The following is a 22,075-nucleotide window of genomic DNA, read 5'->3' on the forward strand; positions in this document are numbered from 1 at the left end:
CTGTAGATCTCCATTGTTGTCCAAAAACTATTGAAACTACGTCAATGAATCACACCGCTCCACAGGGTGACATGTTCCTTCATTACGAAGAGTTTTGGCCCAGTAGGTTGTTTAGGAACGGCTCCAAAGACTAATAACAGCGATCACATTTTCAGTCTCAGGAGAGTAGGTCTGTATAAGGCAGATGCCATGGCAACAACGGAGGTCTGAGGCACAGAGGAATATGATATATCAGGCTTTGGATACACACACAGTTCTTGTAAGTAGGATGAGTTCATTGTTGGTTTGGCTCTGTACATGAGATTTGTTGACAGTAAGAAAAACATAGAAAATCACCAGCTTTATCCCTCAAAGTTACACTGTAGTTTTATATTAACAGTGAATGACTATGTGTAATGTGAAAGGTGTTGCTCATAGAGACAAATCCACAGAGAATTATCACCAACTCTGCAGTTCCCCTCAGCTCCACACAGAGAATCAGTGTTTTTCAGCTCGTTTTTTTTGGTTTTTACAGCCCACAGTTTTACTGTTTTGGTTCACTCTCTGCTGCCATTAACATTGTTTTCAGCAGCATCAGGCAGCTGTTTTCAGCTTAATAGCTCTGCTGTACACTACCTGTCCAACACTAAACTGCAGTTAGCAACTAGCTGGTGAACGTAGTGGAGCATTTAGCAAATAAAAGAGGTTGATGTTTTTCTGGAGTTGGTGGAAACCAAAACAGAGCTAAAGGTTTGCTAACCTGTTAGATACAATAACTTTATAAGGTTATTGTATGTCAGTGTTGTTGTTGTTCTACCAAAAAATATATTATTACTGATTTCAATTGTAACGGTGTAACCTTATTTAGTTAGTGTATGAAAAGCTGCTGCAACCAGTGGAACATGCACTACCATGAAGGCTCCTGCCTTGTTCATGTAATGGGGCTTTATGTAAAATTGTGCCAAGACAGTGACGTCTTTCAGTCTGTGCTTCATTTGTAGACCTCAGTAGTTTTTATTTGAGTTTCACCAAGGGTTCTAAACCAGTGTGTGCTTGATTTTGAGTCATTTTGGGGATTGCGCTGCAGTTTGTCTCTGCTACAAAGCTAATCATTAGAAATACTTGCCTTGAGTCAAAATGATTAAGCTGTTGGTCAGGAACTGTGGTGGTCAGACTACCCTATAAATATAAACGGCATAATAACTGCATAGTCAAGTGCCATTAAATATGTTGTTACCTCATAATCATGTATTAAGTCATGAAATTATGGCTTTAACATTCAAAAAACACTTTCCTTACTTTACTGCTTACCAAGAGGACTTCATCCAAAATGTTGTTCATGTTCCACACTGAAACTGGATGAATCTGGAGACATCACTTCCTCACTTTATACATTTCTCAGGTTTCATTGTTCAGGATCAACACATCATGGAATTTCAATATTTACTCTACAGTTGATTTTGGTACCAAATAAACAAAGTTTAATTATTAAAGGCCACTCAGTTCTGACATTGTATATCAATATAATATTGACCAATTACAGTATGCTCTGCCTGTGTTTACCTGAAGTGTTAGCCCTCCTCCATTTAATTAGATCAGCTCTCAACAGTGTGTAACACTCAGACTATAAATCAGAGCCCTCACTGCTGCTATAGTACGTGAGGAAACAATGCAGGAAGTTGTTCAGTGTTATAGGAGCAGCTTCTTCATTATTGTTTACAAATTGCTTAATTAAGTTAATTAAAAAATGAATTCATTTACCTCTTTTACTCTTGTTTATCTGTTGTTAAAAAACTAAAGTGCTGGGCAAAAATATGTGAAAAATCAATTGCTTGAATCTTTGCATGCTTTGTTTATGTGTTCATTGTTTGTGATGTTTCAGATATAGATGAGTGCCAGGATCAGCGAGTCTGTACCAGAGGCCACTGCCAGAACACCGAGGGCTCCTTTATCTGTCAGTGTGGGCCCGGCTTCAGAGTGTCGCCGGCTGGAGACCAGTGTGACGGTAAGATATACAGCACTACCGGTGCACACAATATAATAATAATAATTAACTTTATTACATGTTTTACAGCACAACACAAAAACAGGCTGCTGGTTTTACATTAGTAACTACAAATTGCTTGAACCTTGTATTGTTGCGGATCATTTTCCAAAACATGTAGTTCGATGAATCAAATTTTCTACCTTCCAGGGAAGTTTGATTTTTTTTTTTTTTTTTTTTTTTTGATACATACCAAAAAAACCCAACAAATTGTCAGAGCTCAACTAACTGAATACACCAACAACAAGTCTACAATACTAATCTAAATGCACAAAAATGTAATAATAAAATGTATGTAAATACACTTGAGTTATCTTATTATTAGATATTTTACAATTTAGTAGACAACAATAAGATTCCTTCTGATTAATAAGCTGTAAATAACTTCTTTTTGTCTGTTATCATTGCCTCATTGATATCAAAGTACAGCACAGTATGTTGCAGGTGTTAATCAGGAAAACATGCGCGTGATGTGTTTGTGTTTTATGGTTTCAATTAGTTGCTGATGGAAGACATGGCTTTTAATTTAGCAAGGACACAGTGTCAAAGACGTAAATCACTGCAGTAGTGCAGAGAGGAGAAGGGTGAATGATCCTGGTGTCTTTAGATGTTGATGTGTCTTAATGGCCACAAGGGGCTAGACAGATAACCACATTCATCCTGATGCCATTGCATCTTGTTTATAAATATAATTGCTTGTGTTTTTGTGTGCAAATTAAATTTTGAGTGATGATATCAGTTCTACAAAAATTGTCAATAGAACTGTGCTCTGAATAAATTATTTGCTAATGCACAGACATTTCAGGCAGATGCACTTCACTTCAACTGTGTAGCAACCAAACACGTGTTTTACACAAAATTACGGCGTGTGTGTAGAGTCATCATACTGTACAAAACTGTCACTCATAGAACAACAGGTCACTGAGAGGCTTCATTTATGTCAGAAAGTGTTCAAGTAACAAAGTAATGAATTCAAAAATATTCTGTTTTGTTTGACAAAACAGTCCTAACTCAAGGTTCACTCTCCAGCTTTTTCTGAAGCTTTCAACAGTGTTACATGGCCTTCAACAGTGGATGGAGTTTGCTCAGTTGTCATGGAGTTGGATTTATTGACATGTAAGCTCAGTAGCTGTTACTTTTAGGACCTCTCATCCTTGTTGGCTTTGGAGTAAACATCCCAGTTCTTTTATGACCTTGTAAATAATTGTGATGATTGACCAAACAATCCCAACTCAAGGTTGACTCACTATATATACTATGTACTGTATATTTCTCTATATAGTTCTTTTCACTGCTTCCTCTCCTACAGGGGATGTGGGTCAACTCATGAATCAAACTGCCAATAACTCAAAGCTCATTATCACTCTGATTATAAGCACTGTGAATAGAATATACGCAGACTCTAATTTTCAGTTCCTTTTTTTGTGCCAACGTAAAGTAGATTACAAGGACATTTCAGTGAATAAATGAAGGCACTGTTAGATGATAATGTCAGTTAAGAGATGATGATAGAGTATCTATCTTTCATTAAAGAGTAACACTGTGCAATTATGACAAGGAAAATGACCAGTGGGTATATTTAATAAAAAAAAAAAGGGTTACAAAATAGCAGGCCAAACTTCACCAAATAATCTGTTAAAATAAGCACCCTCTTGTGACAGGTTGTAATTCAACCTGCCAGTACTAGGATCAGTATTTACGAATCTTATCTTAAAGTGACTTTGAAATTTTACCATAAACTTTGGTTTTAGGCTATTAAAAGGGTTTTTTTTTGTCAATAAAAACATTCCATAGCTATATTCCTCAGAGTACTGACACATATTCAGCTTGTGTTATGAAATAATCATCAGAGTCATATATTGTATGCATCTATATTATATTGAAGGGGACCTATTATGCTTTCCTTATTTTCAGACATATACATAATGTCACAATGTCGGATTTTCATGTTAAAAGTGGCCGATGTGTCAAATAATAAGTAGAAACGTATGTTGAAGTAATTCCTGTGAGTGAAAGCACCAGCTTCAGACTGCTCTGAACGCTATGTTTCCAAAGGTTTTTTCTAGTTTCAGCCCAAGCTGATGTTGGCTTGTGACGGATTTCATTATATGGACATCTGCTCCACTTACAGTGTGCAAGTTCACGGCTCCACTCTGCTAACATTATGGTGTTTTTCCATTGTGTTGGAAATCAGGTGGTGTGGTGAAAACACCAGTCCTCCCATTCATTTGAATTGGATTAGTGCGTTTAGGCTGCAGATGTTTTGGGCGCAGCGACCTGCGAGAAACACAACCTGATGTCACACTGTGGTGGCCAATCACAGCTAGCTTTGCTGTCGGCTTCCCGACTCACCAGTGAGATAGAGAGAGAGAGAGAGAGAAGCTGTGGTCAAGTGAGCTAGAAAGTGAATGAAGAGAGGGAGCGGTGGTAGCGAGAAGGCTGGTGAATCAGATCAAAAAAAATGTTATTCTCTGATTGATTCACAGCAGTTATGTCCTAGAGCACAAACACCCCCACACACCTCTGCTCAACCCTGCAGTGGTGTGCCGCAACACCTGATTTGATATGGCCTTATACAACAGGGCAAAGTAAAATAAGTAGTTTACCTATATATGTTGTTGTTTCGACTGGTTTTTAGTTCAGCTAATGCTTCACTTCCTGTAAATTCTTCATAATAAAAGTCTCCTTTTATTTAGTCATTTAAAAGCTTTTAATTTGAAACAGTAAAGCAGAAAATGTTGGGTTTGTATCAGTGGTAACTTTACACAACTGATACGTAAAGCTGGCCAATCAGAACAGACTGGGCTTATCGAAAAGGGGGTCTGAAAGAGATAGGAGTTAAAACAGACTGTAAAGAGACAAAGGCTATACTGAGGGTCTGCTTACAGGGTCAGTAAAAGATAAATAAGGAGTTTTTTGAACTGTGAATCATGCAAAGCTTCTCTAGTGGAGTCCAAAAATAAAAATTTAGAGCTGGAAATGGGCATAATAGGTCCTCTTTAAATGGTTTCTGTATCCTGGGGGATAAAGTCCTTTGACAGGCTGTGGGGGAATCAGCATTAAATGGGATGGGTGCATTTTATATCATGAGAAACACTGAAGGGGGGATGGGCCAAGTACTCAGGTCATGTGGCTTCATGCCAACATTCAAAAATACTGTATACTCACCATTTGTATCAAAATCCAAAATGGCAGCATACATGGACAAAGATACTGGCCATGAGGTTTATTCGATTTTGTAGGGACTTATTGTTTTTAAGGATGATTTTATATGTTCTTGTTGAAAAATAATGAATTACATTATATACATTGATAATATTCATCGGATGTCTGTATCCTGTAGGATACATTGCCTAGATAGGAGTATAAAACAGGGATAATCACTCATAGATATACTTATATTGAGTAATAAGTTGAGGCTTACACTCTTCAGATAGAAATATAAAGGTTTAAAATATTTATTACTCTTTATTTTGCTCTGTATGTGATTAATTTACCAGTGCACTTACAGTATGTTTTCAGGGAATTTCTGTCAGCAGCATTTCAGTTCACAAAAGAGAGAGTTTTGCCACCTGATGGTTCCTCAGATTCAGAAGAGGGAACCAGTGAGGAAGATGAGCTGTTTACAAAGGGCCAGTGTGAGAACAGAAGCACTGACAATGGTAGCTCTAGTGATGAGGCAGAGGAGGGAACAAACCATAGTAAACGATGTTTAATGATCAGATAAGTAATGCAAATCGTTATGTAAAAGATCTAGTGGTTTTGCTGTGAGTGGAGGGAAGGAACCCCCACGAGCGCTCTCTCTCTCTCTGTCTCTCTGTCTCTCTCTCTCTCTCACACACACACACACACACACACACACACACAGGAGTTTGTGTAAAATTACATATAGTTAGGTGGTTTGTTTTGTTGATTGGGGGAGAGGGTTGGATATGTTTTTTTTTAACATTGATGACATTTTTTGATTTTCAGTAGTTGCAAAAAACAGAGTTTGAGCACCAGTCCAGTGATACATTAAAGCTGCTTCACTGCACCAGATGAGTTCTCCACCCCACTAATGTACTTCTCCAAATTCTTTGACAAGGACATCTTTCTCACCTGACAAATTTGTATTTGTGTCAGTTCATTGGATGCAGCATCAACACAAATGCCTCTGAAATCAAGGCCGTCATATGAATAAAGCTGATTGTGGGTATAGTCAAAATGCCTGCAGTGGAAATTACTGGGCAATATATACAGGATATGACAAAGTAGCAGATGTCATGCCACTACAGAGGTACAAATGTTTAACCAGGATGCTCCACTTTCAAGATGACATGAGCTCTGACTCATATAGGCCTATACTTGACCTATGTGGTCAAGTATAGGCCTTATTGAGGCCTATACTTGACCACAGGAGGAGCAAGTGTATGGAAACTGAGAGTGAGAATAAGTTCTTAATTGATGAGACGATGGTTCCTTTCAAAGCCAAAAAAACTGGAAGTCTGTGACAATATCTACCCAGCAAACCCAAGAAATGGGGGTTCAGGATCTTTGTATGTGCTGGTGTGTCTGGCTTTGTGTATGACTTCATGGTGTACACGGTGAAGTCTACATTTGATGGTGCTACTCAAACTCCAGGGAAAGAGTTTGGGTTAGTTGCAAATGTTGTTCTGCAGCTGTGCAGAACCATCAGAAACTCCTCCCAACTGCATTGTCTACTTTGACAGTTGTTTCGCATTGTTGGGTTTGATAACTCATCTAAAAAAAAAAGTCTATGGACCTCAGAAGTTTGAGCACCATTCGAAAGAAACACTTGATGAGTTGTAGATTGGAAGAAGAATGAAACCTCCTACGAAGATGAAGAGTCAGCTTTGACTTTCGTGTAAACAACAGAGCAAAGCTTGCTATGGTCAAATGGGTAGACAACAAAACAGTCACCTTGGTGAGCTCCTGTGCTTCTGTCAAACCTGCTGGCCAAGTGAGACACTACTCTAAAGAGGAAAAGGGGAAGATAAGTGTGCCTGCCCTAAGATTATGTCTGAATACAACACTCGCGTGGGAGGAGTGGATTTGGCATTTCAGCAAAGTCCCACCAGTGGTACCTGGGCATATTTTGGCAGATGGCTGACATTACTGTCATTAACGCATGGCTTTTCCCTGGTGTGATGCAGCAGCACTGGGTCAGAAAAACCAGGGTCTGAAAGACTTCAGGTTGGATGCTGCCAAAGGACTCGTCTACCCCAAAAAACAGAAAAGGGGACGGCCCTCCAAAGGAAATGAAGAAAATACACCACCAAGAGTAATCAAACAGCCAAAAGTCCCCAGGCCTTTGGATGATATGAGATATGACGGGATTGACCACATCCCTATCCTGTCAGTGTAAGGCTGATGCAGGACATGACAGGATGGACAGACCTCTATCATGTGTCAGAAGTGCAAAGTGAGGCTTTGCATTGTCACTTGTCAAAATGCTCACAACTGTGAGCAACTGCTAGTGTAGGGGCAACACAGGGAAGATGGTAGTATGAAAACAGGAATAAAATGTTTTGTTAATAAATGTTAATAGCTCATTATTTATTCAAAGATTAGATTTGTTTCCATTGTTCAAAACATATGTGATTAACTTTTTTCAACTTTGTATGCAAAACATGAAAGAAAGTAGCTAAATAATTGTTTATAAAATGTTTTTAATGTTGACACATGAACTGTTAAAAAAGGGGAAAATGTTAAATGTATACTCTTAATGGACAATGTGTTTCAGGAGATACAGAGTGTAAACTGGAAAATAAAGGTCATATTTTGAAAAAAATCACGAAATTGTGTTATTTTAGCCTAGATACATTAGAAAATAGCAATTAATTAAACTGCCAAAATATTTATATGTGCTTTCCCATTTCACAATTTCATAATCACATGATGTTTTCCAAACGGTCCAAGAATATAATGCTGTCCAGACTTAAGTTCAAAGTGAACAGTGAATTTTGATGCCATTTTTGTGTATGATTGCAAATGAAATTCTTTAGTGTATTCACAAAACAACCCGAAAGGAAAAATAAATCAATGTACCAATATATTTTAAAAATGTATGATATGTAATCAAGCTCAAATCTACCCATGAATATGTTTGCCTAATTTGTTGCTACTGGAAACTATTTGTCAAAATCTAATTTGTCAGCAAGTACAGTCGGATGTCATTCCCCTCTTTATAATAGTTTCAACCTGAGAAACCTACTCTCATTGGACTAATGTGTGTATGTTCCAGATGTGGATGAGTGTTTAGAGGAAGCTAGGCCCTGTGAGGCCGTAGGAGAGTGTGTTAACAACATGGGCTCCTACACCTGTACCTGCCCCAAGGGATACCGACAGATCAACGGCACCAGCTGCAGAGGTAAGCACTGGAGCAGTGATACATTCTCTCACTCTGTTTATGATCCGGGAGATTTAGATTCTCAAGTGTAACAGTGACATGGTGTGTAGTGCTGCTTTTTCCACCTCTGAGTGGATTTCTCTCTCATCCTCTCAGATGTTGATGAGTGTATGGATGAGCCAGAGCTCTGTTCCCCTCACGGGGAGTGTCTCAACACAGAGGGATCCTATCTTTGTATGTGTGAGAGTGGATTCACTGCCAACCTCGACACGCCCTCCTGTGATGGTAAGACAGAACTACAAAGAAAAGAAATGCACACACATACACACACACACACACACACACACACACACACACACACACACACACACAGACTGCTCAGATAATCAGGAGTTCTGCATATGGTTGGGATTTCATTAGAGTAACTGCACCAAAAAAGCAGTAAACTTCTATAAACAAATACTTGTCTCACATAGAGTGAAACAATACAAGTCATTTTGTCAACAGTTATCACATATGTGCTGGTTGAACAGGCTCAATACACAACCTAAAGGATGGAATGAGAAGAAGCTATTCATTTTGAAATGTTTGTGTGTACAAGAACTGTTGTCCTAAGACATGTCATCCAAGGGGAAAAAAAGCTCAGTATAAAAGCAGATGGGTGAAAGCATGGCCAATCACACAGATGTTCACCCCCACTCCTCTTTTGCAGTTTTAAACTGTAATCTTTGAGAATGTCCAAGCAGAATTTGAGGGTGGATGTACTCTTTGAATAGAACTGAAAGGCTTTTGAAGTAAACATTCACAGACGGGTGACAAATTAAGGGAAAAACCAACATAAAGTGTCTTAGTAAGGTGTTGGGCCACCAGAACAGCGTCAATGCACCTTGGCATTGATTCTACAAGTCTCTGAACTCTACTGGAAGGATGAACACTATTCTTCCAAAAGATATTCCCTCATTTGGTGTTTTGATGATGATGGCGGTGGAGAGCGCTGTCTAACACGTCAGTCTAAAATCTCCCATAGGTGTTCAATTTGAGATCTGGTGATTGCGAAGGCTATAGCATATGATTCACATCATTTTCATAGTCATCAAACTATTCAGTGACCCCTCGTGACCACTGTCATCCTGGAAGAGACCACTCCCATCAGGATAGAAATGTTTCATCATAGGATAAAGGTGATGACTCAGAACAACTTTGTATTGATTTGCAGTGAGTCTTTCCTCTAAGGGGACAAGTGGACTCAACCATGCCAGCAAAATGCCCCCCACTGCATAACAGAGCCTCCAGATCCCCTCACTGTAGGGGTCAAGCATTCAGACTGGTACCAGTTTTTCCTTTAACTTGTCACCTGTCTGTATATAACTAATTTGACTCACAATATCTGTATCATATGCAGAGTTTGGTTCCAAAATCTACTTCAGTTTTGGATCCGGTTGCTGTTTGGCAAAATACCCAGATTCGCTTAACTCAGGCTTTTATGAAAACTTTTTATATCTCCTCCTCCAGGCAGCGATAGCAGGTATCTCATTTTTATCAGCTGTTGCTAATTAATGTTAATTCTGTCATGGCTAAAACAAATCTTTTGGCTGTCGTATGGTTAATGTGCTCTCTGCAAGCCGGTGTCTGTGCTCGGCCAAAGAAAATTACCGCCACTCAAAGCTGTAGCGTTTCTGCCTTCTCAGCAAATTAAAGGTGACTGCATGTCTAAACTGGGTCTGAGTTCTAGCTAAACCCTAATGCATTTGATAGGAGATTTGAAAGGTTTTGGATTTAATAAGCAGATTTAATATTAGAATTTAGTGCAAATTCTGTCAAACCCTTAAAGGGTGCAGTGTGTATAATTTAGTGACATCTGCCAGAATGAACTTGGCAAAAATTCATAAGTATGTTGTAATTAGTGTATAATCACCTTCCCTCCCATCCACGGAGGCCTCCACCACCGTGTTTCTACAGTAGCCCAGAACAGACAAAGGGTTGTATTCAGTTGGTTGCAATCTGCAACCTAACCGCTAGATGCCACTAAATCTTACACACTGGTCCTTTAATCACATGTAAATATATTTTGGATAAATGTCCATGCAGTCCATGTTTAGGGCTCAGTGGACTGAGCTGGAAGAGTCCATACTGCTCTGGCTTCCTTGTGTTTTGGATAATGAAACATCAATGGAATAAATATTTGAAATGGTCATTTGAAATGCTTTTTGGGTTAGGGTATTTCATTTTAGATAAATGCTGCTTATACTCATTCAATATCAAGACTGAAAAACAATATTTAAGTATGAACATTAATATTTGTCTGTTCAAAATGTAAGCACAATTGCACGCACCCTTACAGGCACACATGTAGTATTTAATTTATTAATATCATGTTTACCTTCATCACTTTATACTATTTTGTTTTCTTATCTCTATCCCCCCTTTTCTACCATCTCTATCTTGTTTTGTCACTGCCTTTTAAATTAGAAAGAAAGATGAGGATTGAGTCTCCAATTTCTTTCACACATGCTGCTCCTATTTTCTCCACTGTGGCAGGAGTCTTGGCCTCTGTGCCAGAGCTGTTTTTAATGCCCTTTCCTGCCTTAAAAAAAAACACAGAAAAGGAAAAAACGAGAGGAAAAGAAACAGACGGAAGCCTTTGAGCTGGCTGTCTAGACATGGAGGGATATTTGTTGCTTTCTGCCTCATGATTTATGCAGGGGGCTCAGACTGAAATGTAAGTGTGTGTGTGCGTGTGTGTGTCAGTTTGCAAATGATCAGCATTTATTTGTTCAGCATATTTCCATACACTGTAGAGCTGTTTAAAGTGCTTCACAGTGAAAACATCAATAATAAAGTAAAGATTTTGCAGAAAAAGATGATTCTGATGATTCTTGTGGAGTGAACTGTGAGTGCAGTGCTGTTTCGGTTAGAAATGAAGAAACTGGAATGAATGAGTCCAGGAAAAAATGTTTGACATCTCTTGGCTTTGGTCTACAGATATTGATGAGTGTGGACTCAATGAGACTTTGTGTGGTCCTCATGGCTTCTGTGAGAACAGACTGGGTTCCTTCAGATGCCTCTGTGACCAGGGCTACCAGGAGTCCCAGGATGGCCAAGGCTGTGTGGGTAAGTGTTGGAGTTTTGGTGTGTGCATATAAAGCTGGAGGTATTGTATTTACATATAATATGTATACAGTCTGACCTCCATGAAAACTTCACATAAAATGCTTACAGTGATAGACAGAAACGTTATCTTAGTTACATTTATTAAAGGGCAAACATATCAAATAAGAGTTCAGTCAAAAGTACAATCAATACTTCCTACAGTACTTAAACTGACACTTCAACTCCTTTTAGTGTGTAAACTTGATCTGACATTTCAATTTACACACCAGCTTGACCCTTCAGCTACTTCTACTGTGAGGCAGTAACGTTCCAAATATGACATATCTGCCCCTTTAGTCTTCTATGTTAATAAACTGATTATTTTGGTTTGGACTGTTGGTTGGACAAAAGAAGCAATTCAAAGACATCAACTTGAGCCCTTGAAACAGTGATAATTACTTCACTGCACAGACTTCAGCTGACATGCTCTTTCAGTTTTTACACTTGAACTGACATCACCGCCCATCAGGACTGAAACCTCAACTGACACCAGCTCCTTTTATCACTTACTCCTCATTTTATCCTGGTTCAGTGCTCACTCTTCATGTTTACATTTCAGCAAACAGCCCAACTCTTTTTAGCACTTTCACTTCAACTGATACCTTAAATTCACTTGTTACTGGTGTAACACTTACATTTAGGACTTAGTCTAAAACTGAAACCAGCTCCTTTAAATGCCACCTCACCTTCAGTATTTCTGTTTCAACTGCCACTTAAACTTCTTTTAGTGCTTGAACTTTAGGCTCAACCTCTTCTCTTGCCATCCAAAGACTTTTCAATGGCTCCAAAGACTCGACATGTTTTAAACGTTTTAACAGTAATTAGGAGGAAAGCAAATGTAGACTTGTTTCAGACAATTTGGCATTTTTGAAGTAATAATAAATTTAAATAGGTCAAATAAAGGCCTGGTTTCTGCAGGTAAATAAAAGTCCCAAACACTGTTTGAGAATTTAGCATTTTACATTGCTAGTCATTTACAAGCATATCATATTCACTCAGTAGTTAACTTCCCTCTTGTTACTTTTGGCCTCAGTTGTTTCAGATTATCTTTGAAAGCAACATTGCCAAGAGTTGCGGACACACCATCCCAATGAGGAATACATGGAACTAATGTTTAAAATCAGAGGTTTTCCTTAAGTTTGGTTTGGAATGAGTAGGAGCTGATGGGTGCTGGTGGTTTCCCTGGGCTAACTGGGCCCATGCAGATCCCATCTAGTCTAATTTCCTCCTGCAGGAAGGACCGTCAGAGCAGTTTCCCCCTGCTGAACCCTGATAGAAAACTTCCCCAACACACACTTGTGACCAACCCCACCATCACTTGTGTACAGACATATAAAATACAGCACCGTAACTACCAGCATGCTCTCATTCAATACAGTGTGTGCTTTATACACACTTACACACACTTCCCATCTGTCCTTTGGCAGTGCTGCTGGGTCCCACCCAAGTTCAGTCCAGCCAGCTGCCTCCTGTTCACTGCCAAACCATCACTGTACTGTGGCTAGCACAGATGGACTCACTTACACACACACATACACACACAGTGGCGGTGTACCACTAACCATTCAGAATGCGTGTCGTCTCTCTGTCTTCCTTCCCCTCCATCTATCCTTTTCTTCTTATCAGCCTGTTTTCTCTGCTTCCCTCTCTCCTGTTCCTCCTCTCTATCCTGCCTCAGTCTCTTCTCCTCTTGTGGTTTCCCCTTCGCACCTCATGGATTCTCCCTTCACTCATATCTCCCACCATCTCTCTTCTTCTTCCACTTCATTCTCTCCATGGAGGCTTTGTATCAGTGTTGCTAGTTTGACAGCTTTATTCTTGTGTTTAGCAATAGTTTAAACTCCAGCAACTTCAGCAAATGTATTTCTCATTAACACATCCAGCTGCTTTGTCTTAATATTGAGGAAACTATTAATGTGTTGATGTCCAAAGGACTTGGCAATATGGCTTATGAGTCACACATGTATTTAAAGTTGTTACTTCCAAAGAGGTGCAATTGCAACTCTTCCCTCTCACAGCATGATCCGTCCCTCAGCCAGGAGGGTGAGGAGGTATGACAAAATATTATAATATGAAAACTAGTGCGTGATGTCACTTGGCACCTTCCAGGGGTGATTTTGGATGATTGTAACTTTTGCAGTGGGTTGATTTAGGGCTAAGATTTGGATTTAAGATTAACATTGAAATGGGTTTTGCCTGAAAAGTTCATATTTGTCAATGGTCAGACAGTTTTAGATTAAAGGACAGATCTGGAATTATTATCTTGATTTAATGTTCGTTGCACCTGTATATTTGTACGGGAAGGGTACTTGGACATTTCAATCCTTCCTCTTCTCCATAGTTGTCCTGCAGCATTAGCACCCAGTACTATCAGAAATAAAAGTGTTCCTGCTTGTATTTCTGGAATCAGCATACTACAGACATCATGCTTACATGGCCCATCAGAGCACAGCAATCTTCAGAACGTGCTATAAAACAGGCCATTAAATCACCAAATTCAAGGAGCTCTTTCTCTTGAGAAAATGACTGTGCTCAGCTAATGTCATGGCAATTAGACTATGTAATGGAAAATACTTTGTACAAGTGAACATTTTGGATTTGTCTCTTGGGATCATTAATGCAAATTCATGACAATCCAAAACAATTTAGCAGGGTATGGCACTAGAGGAAAACTCCAAAATGGAGTCAGTAGTTGTTGAGATATCCTGTTATGGAGAAAATGGGTCTAACCAGTCCAATGGCACCATCCTGAGGACCTTCTGCTCGCTGGGCAAAAGCACATGAATGTAAAAACAGTCCAGCTCCAGACTTACTTTACTGTCGTCCAACTCGTTCCAACTGTACATTTTGGCTTACATTTAAACATCATCTCCACAAGTCAAAGGGAGAATGTCTGTTGTTTCCACTGTGACTGTGTCGACTTCTATTGATCTCATCTTAGAATACACCATCCCAGCTGATTCCTAAACACTTTATAGCTCATTAAGACGCAGGCACATGAGATAGTGCACTTGACTATTAGAACATTTTAGGAAAATATGGGGGAAATATGCAAATATGTAAATGATCTTGCCAATTTCTCAAATAGATGGATTCAGCCTGCATCAGTGTTCACTGAATTCATCAAAATATAAGTCAACAGGAGTGTCAAATAGCTTTATAAATCTATTTTAATTGGAGTTATTACTATTCCATTGTGCAACAAGCTGAAACAAACTGTGCTTGTTAGGATCGCTACTGAACTGGCCCAGCCCTTGAACATTGCCCTACACCCAGAGCTGACGGGATATTTATGTACCTCTTACCATCCTACCAAAATCAATCAATGTCCAGGCTAAGTAACAATAACATTTATCACTATGTTGCTCTCTTCCTCTTCAACAGATGTGAACGAGTGTGAACTTCTGAGCAGTGTGTGTGGAGAAGCCCAGTGTGTGAACGCTGATGGTTCCTTCCTCTGCGTGTGTCCCAGTGGCCAGGAGTACAACGTAATGATCGCCAAGTGTGAGCCCATTCCCACAGGTGATCCACCTTCATCTTCTGTACAAATGAACAAAGAACCTGAGGACATCAGGAAGTACACACTGTTTCATTACGTAGTCATTTCTCCATAAAAGTGTGGAAAGCAATGTAAACAAACATAGTAGATAGGGACAAAGATGAATTCATTTCCTAGTTATTGCTAAAGAAGACCTGCAAACTGTGATATAAACAACAGTGGATCTCCTGTAACCAAACACCATTGTATAAAACTGCCCTCATGAGAGTATAAAATGACTCCATAATCAAATCCAGTATCTGCCAGTATCTCACTGAAGAATATCTGATCAATGAAGCCAATTTCATAACAACTTAAAATTTTATTTATAATAAATACATGATTTGTTTTATTTGATGTCTTACTACCAGGAAAGAAGATGAGGAGATATGCTAACTGGCTGCTGTAGTTTTAAGTTGCAATGGAAATTAGCAGCCTGCAGAGTAGATGTGTTCACAGTTTGTAACTGACCTGAAAAGGGTTCATGACTATTTTACCCAAATTTGAGATGGACCTTCCATTGCAACTTAAATAAGTGAACGGAGCAGACAGAACAGCAGCTTGAGCATTAACTTTGGTTAAGTCGTGGGTCCTTCACAGGGCCAGCGCCAGAACTTTTTCTCTCCTGGTGCGAAGGGGGAGCTTGACCAATACGTGGGTGTGCTAAGAAAATAGTCGATTTCCATGAATTCAGAGTAACTTTATGGGGAAGTTCTTGTTTTTTCAATAAAAGCAGATATGGCACACAGCACATTCACTATAAATTTAGTTTTTGATTGAATTTGGCCAAAGAATATTCAACAAAATAGCGATAAGCCTAATACAAGTGACCACAAGGCTATGACAAATATGTCTTTCACATGCACCAGACAACGCCCATGTGTCCACAATTAATAACAACACAATACATCAAAAATACGACAACAAGAAGAAGTGCATTTTTTCCACATGCATAATCAGACAACTGTGCATTGGTGATAATGTTTCGGATGAAAAAGCTATCACAAGGTCAGAAATGAAATTAATAACATCCTAAAGTGCAATGCATAAGGCTATGCCTGGTAACTGTGCACACACTTGTAAAAAAAAACTGGCTATCATCACAATCTTAGTGATTATATTTCTATTGCAAACAAAAATAACAAGTCTTACAATACAAATACATGCTGCTGAAAACTTGAGTCTTGTTACCTTATAGCGTCTTGCTTTGAAAAATCTTCATGTGAAGATGAACTGGCTCTTCACTGGTACATTTAAAACTTGTATTGTGTGTGATGTAGCAGTATAAAGTCTCTGTGGCTGCACTGCACATAAACACTACACAAATATGACATGTATGATATAAAAATGGTTGTGGGGCGAGTGGAATTCAATGGAGCTTGAATCTCATTAGCCATCATGGCTACCTGTTGGTCAAAATCCAACACTCTGCAAAGAAATGCTAAATTATTCATTAAGCACCTGACTCATGTAGCTATTGAAGTTGGAAATAACTCACTGGAGTTGAGAGCAGCTCTGGTTTGGTTCTCAAGTAATCAGGTCTGTCTTATAAATGCTCATGATTTCATATGAATTGCAGCCACTGGCCACTAATCCAATTGTATTTTTCATCTGACCCTTGCTCCCCCGCTGTCTGTGTTTCCCTCTTTCTTTTCATCCTTCAGCATCATCAGTGGAGCGTAAGGAGTGCTACTTCCGTCTGAACAATGAGAACCTGTGTGAGAGTGTGCTGACCAGCCATGTCACCCTGCAGGAGTGCTGCTGTACACTGGGAGCTGGCTGGGGTGACAACTGTGAGGTTCATCCCTGTCCTGTCAATGGCACAGGTGAGCTGTTGGAGGAGAAGGAGGAATTTCAACATTTAAGTACAAATCAGGGTCCAACATAACTGATGGCCCAGGGCCAGTAAAATTTTCTACAGGGCAAGTTGATTGGCCAATCACTGGCCCAGACTGCCAATCAGAGTCATGGGTATACCATTTAGGAAGAGGGGAGGACATTTCTCTTCGTTTGATAATGTTTAAAGTAAAGTTAGGCTTTGCTGTTGGCTTCCCAATTCATTTTAAAAAAAAGACAAGAGAAAAAGAGAGAGAGCTTGAGCAAGCTGAGAGCACATGCAAGTGTAAGAGCAGCCGTGGTCGAGCGAGGAGAGGGAGCGGCGGTAGCGAGAACAAAGCTAGTGAATGAGAGAAATAAAATGTTATTTTCTGATTGTATACAGCGGTGACATCAAAGCACAAATTAATAACTATCAAACATCAAACAACTATCGCCTTTTCATTCATTTATTACAGTTATTACAACTCCATGTCTGAAATATACATGGGGCCAGTAAAACTCAGATCTACTGGCTAAGTTGGCCAGTGGGGAAAAAATGTTACACTGGACACTGTAGATCCACTCGGTGTCTGGTCAGAAACAGTTTACCAGCAGCATCATTTAATACTTGGATAACCTATAGTTTTATTATGGAACTAGAGAGCAAAAGCTTTGTTGAGATAACATAGTAAAGTGTTCAGGTTGCTACTGAATATCAGGGCCTTGCTCTTTTTATGTGGATAACTGAGTTAGCTTGATTTGATTGATTTTTCAGTTCTTTACAGCCGGCTTAAAATGTATTAAGAACTGTTGTCTGAGTAACAAGTGCAACTTATTCAATTTATGACCATCAAGGTGAGCCCTTTATATGAAGTCATTTTCAGATACAAAAAACTCTTAGAGACATCAGTAGAAAAATATCAAAATCTGTCAGCGCAATCATCACAACTAAAGATCAAATGAGCTGTACAGTAAAATAAAACTTTAATTACACTTTCTAATATATATAAAGTTCATTATTTAGAAGGATTACTGCTTACACCAGGCAGCATGGATACCTGGATTCAGACTTGAATATCAAAATGTTGCAAAAAAACCTGGATTCAGTTTTGGGTCTCATGTGGCCACAGTATCTTTATCTTCTTGTTACTTGACAAGAGTGGAAGCAGACTAGATCCATAGGGAACCCTACACATTACTGTTGTCTCACCATTCCTATCTGACCACTTAGTGATGCAAAGGAATTTTCCATTTTAATAATTCTTGCTAAACAGGAAGCATGTATTACTGCACCATAGTGGCTTAAATCAGTGTCTTAGTTATTTTAAGATGAACTGTGCATCCTTGCATGCTGATGTTTAACCTCCATGTGCACGTTTCTGTCCCCTTCAGACCAGTTTAACCAGATGTGTCCAGCAGGAAGAGGTTTTATCCCCAATGGAGATTTGCTGTATGGAGTAGCTACATCTGACAGCTACAAAAGTAAGAGTTCATTCATTTACATCGTAGAAATGTCACAGCTGAATCTGAAGTTTTATTCCTGCTACTGTGTGTTCCATCTACAAGGGTAACTATATCAGGTGTGTCTCATTCATTCTGTTTTGGAAAGTTTATCAGCTCATTTAAAACTGAATGACAAGCAGAAAAATGTCCAGTCTTTTCGGTGGCAAGTTTTCAACTCTGGAGGTGGCCTTTTTCATGTGAAATGTGAGGATGGGCACTACATGGTGTATGCTGGCACGGCGAACATGAAGTTTTGAGTTAATGTGGTTCTCTCTCCATCATCACCACCTGAATCTTTCGTTCTTTCTTGATCTTTTTTTCTTTTTTTTCAAAGACACATCACACAAGAAGGAATGTTAAAGATTTATTGTGTGATCTTGCTTTGTCTTTCTTTCTTTCTTTCCTCTGAAAATATAGTATAGTATACAATACTGTAAAAATGCAACAATTATGCAGTATAAGGATATTATATTTTGCACTCTAAAAATAAAGTACAAAAAATGTTGCTATGTAGAACTGTTCCACTGTAGCTACAGGGATAGTGAGCATGTATACTAATGCTACATGAATGCTACTTGCACATTATATATAAGTATGTAAATTTAACAGCTACCCCTGGGAGTCATTGTATTCCTACATAAAGCCACAGCACAGTTACTCCTGGCTCTCCTTTGTAACACTCTTGAAGCCAACAATAAATTCTCATTTTCCTCTCTGAATACTGAACATGTGTCTATTCGCTGGCTCTTTGCAGATGCAGATGAATGTATACTGTTTGGCCAGGAGGTGTGTAAAGGAGGCTTTTGTCTGGATACTGTAGGCGGCTACGAGTGTTACTGCAAAACCGGACAGGACTACGACCCTGCCAAACTGGAGTGCAGAGGTCAGAGTGATGAACAGCAGAGACAAAGACTGTGTATGTGTTTGTTTGTGTCTAAATGATGTCAAAAGTTTCCTCGTTACCTCAAATTCTGTCAGCTGATAACTTGCTTTGATATGGTGTATTTGAATATTCTGCTGACTCAGCAGCAGCTTAGAAAACAGCCGCTGCATTAGCAACACATTATTGAGGTGCAGCACAGTACCCACTGCAGCAGACACAGGGTGGACTGCACATCCATGTTTAATACCTCTCTGAGGAACACATGGCTGTATGTCTGAACTATAAGAGGGAAGACTACACAACAGTCTGTGGAGGAACTGAAGAAGTTATAAATATTTCAATTGGAATAAATTGAGAAGAGACTGAAAGACTGAAAACAACACTGTGGAGCATGAAACTTTGACTTCACTTTGGGAACTCAACTTAAATGTTTATATAGCACTTTCCTATGCACCCTATCTATGTTAACTTCAAATTTAAGCTAGTTTTTAAAAATATATTTTTATGCATTTTGGCCTGTACTGACAGTAGCTTGTTGTAGAGTAGTAGGGAAAGAGAGAAAGCTTTCCCCAGAGGCTTCATCCCATCAAGAAAAGCTTGTAAGTGAAGTGTTAAAATATTATTTCCAAGGTCAAGAATGAACTTTCCTGTTCAAATTTTAAGCCAATGCAGAATGTAGGTCATAAAAATGCTCAGGAAAGTTGAAAAATGTGCTTGTGAAGACAGAAACAACTAGTCAGTGGCCCTTGAGTTAAGGTTATTTTATTTTGTCAAATCTCCAATGTGTTACTTTGTCATATGTGGTTTTGGAGTATTTCTCTGTAATATTCAACTCTTCATGATCATCCAGTTGTGGATCATCAGTCCTGATAACTCAGGCAGCAGACAACAGAATCTTCTTTACTCAACAGACATAAACTGAATCTATATAAAATTCCTCAAAGTGGAAAAATTGTTGAACATTTGAGTTGAATTGCTCAGGTGTTTCAGCTAAACTCTGTAGTTAGCTAGAAAGTTGTGTTGTTTTTCCATTAAATGTCTCTGTTTGCTTTTCTTCCTGTAGATATCAATGAGTGTCTGGATGAGTCGGTGTGTGTCGGTGGACAGTGTTTGGACACAGATGGGTCATACATTTGTTTCTGTACACCTCCCATGTTGTTTGACCCCAACAGTAACCGCTGTGTCATCATTCCCGAGATGACCGGTAAGAAAAGCTTTTTTTCCCCCATTTATTTGCCTGTTTGATCTAAGGGACACCTACTGTGGGGTGAGAGTTCAATTGTCCCTGTAGGATATTTCTTCCAATCTCCACATTATTTGTGTGTATCAGTTTTGCCTAGTCATTTCCAATTTGACATTTTTTTCTGAAATATTGCGAAGTACACTTTTGGTTGTAAAGCATTTGTAGCCTCCTTCCTAAATATAGCCATCTCAAACCTAACTCCTCAAACTATGTATTTACATTATTACATGGAATTTGTTGGGAGCAGTGCTACACCACTCTACTGCACCTGACAAGCTGAGTGTAGGCAGAAAAGCTCCTCAAACATGCTCATCTTCCTGATCCTGAGCAAGTCTGTAAACATATTTATATATTATTATATATTTATGTAATATATTTTGAAATATTATATAGTCACTTCTTGAAGCCTGTTATTCTAAGATAATGATTTAATTACAACATTATCTTGAGATACAAAACATCATTTTCTCATTACCTCAATATAACAGGTTTCTGTATGTCATTCTCTATCCTTGTATCATTTCTTTTGACCTTTATAAAAGTAGACATCGTAAAAGAGAACAATACAGTAATGAAGAAGGATAAAGAAAGTAAACATAATTGTAATTTCATGACCAAATGGCTAATAATAATACCATGATAATGATAAAATGGTATTGAAATGGAAAGATAGAGATACATTATGTTGCAAACCACATATAATGAATAAATAAAAATGTTAAATACTATAGAAATACTGTGTAAAATAAAGGATTTCTTCCATCAAGCTTCAGTGTAAACATACATTCCTTACTGTGTAGAGTTGAGGAGAAATACATGTAATACAATCCAATTTTTATACTTTGAAATGAGCTAGTTTTAATATTACTTAAAAATGATTTAATGAACAAATATAAAAATGTATGATCAAATTGTCATTTTGGCATTATTATAGAGGGGATATTGTAAAATGTTAGTTTCTGGTGTGTTTTGTAAAAATGGGGAGACACAATCTAGTCTACACCTTTCCAGTCTGTAGAAAATCCCAATGTTACTATACATGGGATCACTCTCTACGGTCCTTTGCTATATTGTTTGGGTAATCATTTACAGACCAAAGTAGTTGATTTATGATAACTATTTTAAAATCGTAATCTGTTGTGTTGAGAAAAAAAGTTCATAATTAAGTTTCAATCTCAAAAGACAGGGTTTAAAGAACATGCTAGCTACAATAGCTGCTCTTGGCTTCGGTACAAATAACACTAATGAAATATTTGAAGATTAGCTTATGTGCTTCAAACCAAATTATGGAAAAGTACCTCAATACCTTTGTTATCAATTAGTTGCATAAAACTTATTTGTGTGTGTGTGTGTGTGTGTGTGTGTGTGTGTAGAGGAAGATGAGATGGAGGAGGGACATTTCCAGGGTATCTGCTGGCAGACTGTGACAGAAAGCAAGTCATGCACCGAGCCGCTGGGTGGTGACAGGAAGACCACATACACAGAGTGCTGCTGTCTGTACGGGGAGGCGTGGGGCATGGACTGTGCCCTGTGTCCACCGAGAAACACCGGTACACACTATACAACAC

General features: G+C 38.7%; 1 protein-coding gene across 6 annotated transcripts in view; it reads left to right on the forward strand.

Annotated features, from left to right (window-relative positions):
- ltbp1 (latent transforming growth factor beta binding protein 1) overlaps positions 1-22,075 on the forward strand; it is a 153,853-nt gene that overhangs the window by 126,295 nt on the left and 5,483 nt on the right. For 5 of the 6 annotated variants that reach the window (XM_044372810.1, XM_044372805.1, XM_044372808.1 and 2 more), the window contains 10 exons: positions 1,862-1,984; positions 8,268-8,393; positions 8,529-8,657; positions 11,355-11,483; positions 14,907-15,044; positions 16,725-16,886; positions 18,271-18,360; positions 19,136-19,297; positions 20,328-20,468; positions 21,881-22,057. In XM_044372810.1, the coding sequence (XP_044228745.1) occupies positions 1,862-1,984; positions 8,268-8,393; positions 8,529-8,657; positions 11,355-11,483; positions 14,907-15,044; positions 16,725-16,886; positions 18,271-18,360; positions 19,136-19,297; positions 20,328-20,468; positions 21,881-22,057 (1,377 nt within the window). The remainder of the gene's footprint in view (positions 1-1,861; positions 1,985-8,267; positions 8,394-8,528; positions 8,658-11,354; positions 11,484-14,906; positions 15,045-16,724; positions 16,887-18,270; positions 18,361-19,135; positions 19,298-20,327; positions 20,469-21,880; positions 22,058-22,075) is intronic. The other variant, XM_044372806.1, reaches the window with a different exon arrangement.

Source organism: Thunnus albacares, chromosome 14, assembly GCF_914725855.1.
Source record: "Thunnus albacares chromosome 14, fThuAlb1.1, whole genome shotgun sequence".
NCBI classification, from domain to species: domain Eukaryota; kingdom Metazoa; phylum Chordata; class Actinopteri; order Scombriformes; family Scombridae; genus Thunnus; species Thunnus albacares.